At 37.5% G+C, this 7133-nt stretch overlaps 2 protein-coding genes across 2 annotated transcripts; both read left to right on the top strand.

Moving 5' to 3' along the window:
* LOC126696312 (uncharacterized) lies at positions 1-3008 on the top strand. The gene is made up of 3 exons (XM_050393074.1): positions 1-387; positions 1432-1675; positions 2730-3008. The coding sequence occupies exons 1-3, from the start codon at positions 5-7 to the stop codon at positions 3006-3008; spliced, it is 906 nt and encodes a 301-aa protein (XP_050249031.1). The 5' UTR covers positions 1-4.
* Positions 3009-4260: 1252 nt separating this feature from the next.
* On the top strand, positions 4261-6154 carry LOC126696311 (uncharacterized). The gene is made up of 2 exons (XM_050393073.1): positions 4261-4813; positions 5876-6154. The coding sequence occupies exons 1-2, from the start codon at positions 4262-4264 to the stop codon at positions 6152-6154; spliced, it is 831 nt and encodes a 276-aa protein (XP_050249030.1). The 5' UTR covers position 4261.
* The last annotated feature ends 979 nt before the right edge of the window (positions 6155-7133 follow it).

The following is a 7133-nucleotide window of genomic DNA, read 5'->3' as shown; positions in this document are numbered from 1 at the left end:
ATTGATGGAGCGGGTGGTGAAATTCTCCTCAATTGATAATAACTCTTTGAAGTTGTTTGATAGAGAGGGTTGGGGAATCATGTATAATGATTTCCCTACCCCTAAGATGAGTTGGGTCAAGGAATTTTATGAAAACTTCAACAATATAAATGAACATTCAGTCGAGACCACTGTGGAAGGTGTCATGATTCATCTTACTCCTGCTATCATTGCTAAGATCCTTAATATTCCACTTCTTGGTGATGTCTCTAGTAAAGAGTCATACATAACTAGAAATGATGATAATCGTGATGAAGTCATGCGATTCTTTACCGATGACCCATTATGTCAATGGCCAAAAAAAGCCACTACTTTTAATGCCAATAAATTTGTGAATCCTATTCATAGGTTAGATATGAACATCAAGATCGCTAACTTGTTCCCTACTGCCAACCGGGGAGAAGTTACCTTAGGTCGGATGCTTTTTCTTTATGATATGTTTAACAACCGACCTATTGATCTTCCACATCACCTCTTTCATGTGATGTGTTCTGTTAAAAAGAGTGAACGTATTGTTCTCCCTTTTCCATCCTTGGTTACCAAGCTGTTGTCGCATAAGGATTTTAATGTTCCTGAGCCTAAATATCTCAAGGTCCCTAAACGTCAAAGACCATTCAGTAGAGCTTCTTTGGATTATAGTATAAGCCATCTTCGTAAGCCTGCTCCTGATCTAGAGCGTCCTGCATCTCCCAATCCCATTGATCAATTTCCTGAGAATGATGCTACGACTGCTCCTCAGTCACCTCCTGCAGAACCCTTTCAGTCCTTGCGTGCTTTTAAAGATGAGATAACAAGATACATGCATGCTTTTTTTGATAAGATACGTCAGGATATGGACAAACGCATGCGTGATTTTATCTCACTCCAATAATAATATTTACCATGAATTTCTTTTAAAGACACCAAAAACCCAACAACCCTAACTATCAATTGCTGAGTGCATATAGATAAATAAATATAATATATATATATATATATTTATATATAAACGCACATATACAACTCATTGATGGAGCGGGTGGTGAAATTCTCCTCAATTGATAATAACTCTTTGAAGTTGTTTGATAGAGAGGGTTGGGGAATCATGTATAATGATTTCCCTACCCCTAAGATGAGTTGGGTCAAGGAATTTTATGAAAACTTCAACAATATAAATGAACATTCAGTCGAGACCACTGTGGAAGGTGTCATGATTCATCTTACTCCTGCTATCATTGCTAAGATCCTTAATATTCCACTTCTTGGTGATGTCTCTAGTAAAGAGTCATACATAACTAGAAATGATGATAATCGTGATGAAGTCATGTGATTCTTTACCGATGACCCATTATGTCAATGGCCAAAAAAAGCCACTACTTTTAATGCCAATAAATTTGTGAATCCTATTCATAGGTTAGGTATGAACATCATGATCGCTAACTTGTTCCCTACTGCCAACCGGGGAGAAGTTACCTTAGGTCGGATGCTTTTTCTTTATGATATGTTTAACAACCGACCTATTGATCTTCCACATCACCTCTTTCATGTGATGTGTTCTGTTAAAAAGAGTGAACGTATTGTTCTCCCTTTTCCATCCTTGGTTACCAAGCTGTTGTCGCATAAGGATTTTAATGTTCCTGAGCCTAAATATCTCAAGGTCCCTAAACGTCAAAGACCCTTTAGTAGAGCTTCTTTGGATTATAGTATAAGCCATCTTCGTAAGCCTGCTCCTGATCTAGAGCGTCCTGCATCTCCCAATCCCATTGATCCTTTTCCTGAGAATGATGCTACGATTGCTCCTCAGTCACCTCCTGCAGAACCCTTTCAGTCCTTGCGTGCTTTTAAAGATGAGATAACAAGATACATGCATGCTTTTTTTGATGAGATACGTCAGGATATGGACAGACGCATGCGTGATTTTATCTCACTCCAATAATAATATTTACCTTGAATTTCTTTTAAAGACACCAAAAACCCAACAACCCTAACTATCAATTGCTGAGTGTATATAGATAAATAAATAATATATATATATATATATATATATATATATTTATATATAAACGCACATATACAACTCATTGATGGAGCGGGAGGTGAAATTCTCCTCAATTGATGATAACTCTTTGAAGTTGTTTGATAGAGAGGGTTGGGGAATCATGTATAATGATTTCCCTACCCCTAAGATGAGTTGGGTCAAGGAATTTTATGAAAACTTCAACAATATAAATGAACATTCAGTCGAGACCACTGTGGAAGGTGTCATGATTCATCTTACTCGTGCTATCATTGCTAAGATCCTTAATATTCCACTTCTTGGTGATGTCTCTAGTAAAGAGTCGTACATAACTAGAAATGGTGATAATCGTAATGAAGTCATGCGATTCTTTACCGATGACCCATTATGTCAACGGCCAAAAAAAGCCACTACTTTTAATGCCAATAAATTTGTGAATCCTATTCATAGGTTAGGTATGAACATCATGATCGCTAACTTGTTCCCTACTGCCAACCGGGGAGAAGTTACCTTAGGTCGAATGCTTTTTCTTTATGATATGTTTAACAACCGACCTATTGATCTTCCACATCACCTCTTTCATGTGATGTGTTCTGTTAAAAAGAGTGAACGTATTGTTCTCCCTTTTCCATCCTTGGTTACCAAGCTGTTGTCGCATAAGGATTTTAATGTTCCTGAGCCTAAATATCTCAAGGTCCCTAAACGTCAAAGACCCTTCAGTAGAGCTTCTTTGGATTATAGTATAAGCCATCTTCGTAAGCCTGCTCCTGATCTAGAGCGTCCTGCATCTCCCAATCCCATTGATCATTTTCCTGAGAATGATGCTATGACTGCTCCTCAGTCACCTCCTACAGAACCCTTTCAGTCCTTGCGTGCTTTTAAAGATGAGATAACAAGATACATGCATGCTTTTTTTGATGAGATACGTCAGGATATGGAGAGACGCATGCGTGATTTTATCTCACTCCAATAATAATATTTACCTTGAATTTCTTTTAAAGACACCAAAAACCCAACAACCCTAACTATCAATTGCTGAGTGTATATAGATAAATAAATATAATATATATATATATATATAAACGCACATATACAACTCATTGATGGAGCGGGAGGTGAAATTCTCCTCAATTGATGATAACTCTTTGAAGTTGTTTGATAGAGAGGGTTGGGGAATCATGTATAATTATTTCCCTACCCCTAAGATGAGTTGGGTCAAGGAATTTTATGAAAACTTCAACAATATAAATGAACATTCAGTCGAGACCACTGTGGAAGGTGTCATGATTCATCTTACTCCTGCTATCATTGCTAAGATCCTTAATATTCCACTTCTTGGTGATGTCTCTAGTAAAGAGTCGTACATAACTAGAAATGATGATAATCGTGATGAAGTCATGCGATTCTTTACCGATGACCCATTATGTCAATGGCCAAAAAAAGCCACTACTTTTAATGCCAATAAATTTGTGAATCCTATTCATAGGTTAGGTATGAACATCATGATCGCTAACTTGTTCCCTACTGCCAACCGGGGAGAAGTTACCTTAGGTCGGATGCTTTTTCTTTATGATATTTTTAACAACCGACCTATTGATCTTCCACATCACCTCTTTCATGTGATGTGTTCTGTTAAAAAGAGTGAACGTATTGTTCTCCCTTTTCCATCCTTGGTTACCAAGCTGTTGTCGCATAAGGATTTTAATGTTCCTGAGCTTAAATATCTCAAGGTCCCTAAACGTCAAAGACCATTCAGTAGAGCTTCTTTGGATTATAGTATAAGCCATCTTCGTAAGCCTGCTCCTGATCTAGAGCGTCCTGCATCTCCCAATCCCATTGATCAATTTCCTGAGAATGATGCTACGACTGCTCCTCAGTCACCTCCTGCAGAACCCTTTCAGTCCTTGCGTGCTTTTAAAGATGAGATAACAAGATACATGCATGCTTTTTTTGATAAGATACGTCAGGATATGGACAAACGCATGCGTGATTTTATCTCACTCCAATAATAATATTTACCTTGAATTTCTTTTAAAGACACCAAAAACCCAACAACCCTAACTATCAATTGCTGAGTGTATATAGATAAATAAATATAATATATATATATATATATATATTTATATATAAACGCACATATACAACTCATTGATGGAGCGGGAGGTGAAATTCTCCTCAATTGATGATTACTCTTTGAAGTTGTTTGATAGAGAGGGTTAGGGAATCATGTATAATGATTTCCCTACCCCTAAGATGAGTTGGGTCAAGGAATTTTATGAAAACTTCAACAATATAAATGAACATTCAGTCGAGACCACTGTGGAAGGTGTCATGATTCATCTTACTCCTGCTATCATTGCTAAGATCCTTAATATTCCACTTCTTGGTGATGTCTCTAGTAATGAGTCGTACATAACTAGAAATGATGATAATCGTGATGAAGTCATGCGATTCTTTACCGATGACCCATTATGTCAATGGCCAAAAAAAGCCATTACTTTTAATGCCAATAAATTTGTGAATCCTATTCATAGGTTAGGTATGAACATCATGATCGCTAACTTGTTCCCTACTGCCAACCGGGGAGAAGTTACCTTAGGTCGGATGCTTTTTCTTTATGATATGTTTAACAACCGACCTATTGATCTTCCAAATCACCTCTTTCATGTGATGTGTTCTGTTAAAAAGAGTGAACGTATTGTTCTCCCTTTTCCATCCTTGGTTACCAAGCTGTTGTCGCATAAGGATTTTAATGTTCCTGAGCCTAAATATCTCAAGGTCCCTAAACGTCAAAGACCCTTCAGTAGAGCTTCTTTGGATTATAGTATTGGCCATCTTCGTAAGCCTGCTCCTGATCTAGAGCGTCCTGCATCTCCCAATCCCATTGATCCTTTTCCTGAGAATGATGCTACGACTGCTCCTCAGTCACCTCCTGCAGAACCCTTTCAGTCCTTGCGTGCTTTTAAAGATGAGATAACAAGATACATGCATGCTTTTTTTGATGAGATACGTCAGGATATGGACAGACGCATGCGTGATTTTATCTCACTCTAATAATAATATTTACCTTGAATTTCTTTTAAAGACACCAAAAACCCAACAACCCTAACTATCAATTGCTGAGTGTATATAGATAAATAAGTATAATATATATATATATATATATATATATATATATATATTTATATATAAACGCACATATACAACTCATTGATGGAGCGGGAGGTGAAATTCTCCTCAATTGATAATAACTCTTTGAAGTTGTTTGATAGAGAGGGTTGGGGAATCATGTATAATGATTTCCCTACCCCTAAGATGAGTTGGGTCAAGGAATTTTATGAAAACTTCAACAATATAAAGGAACATTCAGTCGAGACCACTGTGGAAGGTGTCATGATTCATCTTACTCCTGCTATCATTGCTAAGATCCTTAATATTCCACTTCTTGGTGATGTCTCTAGTAAAGAGTCGTACATAACTAGAAATGATGATAATCGTGATGAAGTCATGCGATTCTTTACCGATGACCCATTATGTCAATGGCCAAAAAAAGCCACTACTTTTAATGCCAATAAATTTGTGAATCCTATTCATAGGTTAGGTATGAACATCATGATCGCTTACTTGTTCCCTACTGCCAACCGGGGAGAAGTTACCTTAGGTCGGATGCTTTTTCTTTATGATATGTTTAACAGCCGACCTATTGATCTTCCACATCACCTCTTTCATGTGATGTGTTCTGTTAAAAAGAGTGAACGTATTGTTCTCCCTTTTCCATCCTTGGTTACCAAGCTGTTGTCGCATAAGGATTTTAATGTTCCTGAGCCCAAATATCTCAAGGTCCCTAAACGTCAAAGACCCTTCAGTAGAGCTTCTTTGGATTATAGTATAAGCCATCTTCGTAAGCCTGCTCCTGATCTAGAGCGTCCTGCATCTCCCAATCCCATTGATCCTTTTCCTGAGAATGATGCTACGACTGCTCCTCAATCACCTCCTGCAGAACCCTTTCAGTCCTTGCGTGCTTTTAAAGATGAGATAACAAGATACATGCATGCTTTTTTTGATGAGATACGTCAGGATATGGACAGACGCATGCGTGATTTTATCTCACTCCAATAATAATATTTACCTTGAATTTCTTTTAAAGACACCAAAAACCCAACAACCCTAACTATCAATTGCTGAGTGTATATAGATAAATAAATAATATATATATATATATATATATATATTTATATATAAACGCACATATACAACTCATTGATGGAGCGGGAGGTGAAATTCTCCTCAATTGATGATAACTCTTTGAAGTTGTTTGATAGAGAGGGTTGGGGAATCATGTATAATGATTTCCCTACCCCTAAGATGAGTTGGGTCAAGGAATTTTATGAAAACTTCAACAATATAAATGAACATTCAGTCGAGACCACTGTGGAAGGTGTCATGATTCATCTTACTCCTGCTATCGTTGCTAAGATCCTTAATATTCCACTTCTTGGTGATGTCTCTAGTAATGAGTCGTACATAACTAGAAATGATGATAATCGTGATGAAGTCACGCGATTCTTTACCGATGACCCATTATGTCAATGGCCAAAAAAAGCCATTACTTTTAATGCCAATAAATTTGTGAATCCTATTCATAGGTTAGGTATGAACATCATGATCGCTAACTTGTTCCCTACTGCCAACCGGGGAGAAGTTACCTTAGGTCGGATGCTTTTTCTTTATGATATGTTTAACAACTGACCTATTGATCTTCCAAATCACCTCTTTCATGTGATGTGTTCTGTTAAAAAGAGTGAACGTATTGTTCTCCCTTTTCCATCCTTGGTTACCAAGCTGTTGTCGCATAAGGATTTTAATGTTCCTGAGCCTAAATATCTTAAGGTCCCTAAACGTCAAAGACCCTTCAGTAGAGCTTCTTTGGATTATAGTATAGGCCATCTTCGTAAGCCTGCTCCTGATCTAGAGCGTCCTGCATCTCCCAATCCCATTGATCCTTTTCCTGAGAATGATGCTACGACTGCTCCTCAATCACCTCCTGCAGAACCCTTTCAGTCCTTGCGTGCTTTTAAAGATGAGATAACAAGATACA

Source organism: Quercus robur, chromosome 8 (assembly GCF_932294415.1).
Source record: "Quercus robur chromosome 8, dhQueRobu3.1, whole genome shotgun sequence".
In the NCBI taxonomy this organism is placed as follows: domain Eukaryota; kingdom Viridiplantae; phylum Streptophyta; class Magnoliopsida; order Fagales; family Fagaceae; genus Quercus; species Quercus robur.
The sequence above is the reverse complement of the archived record's forward strand: the minus strand, read 5'-3'. Positions and strand labels throughout refer to the sequence as shown.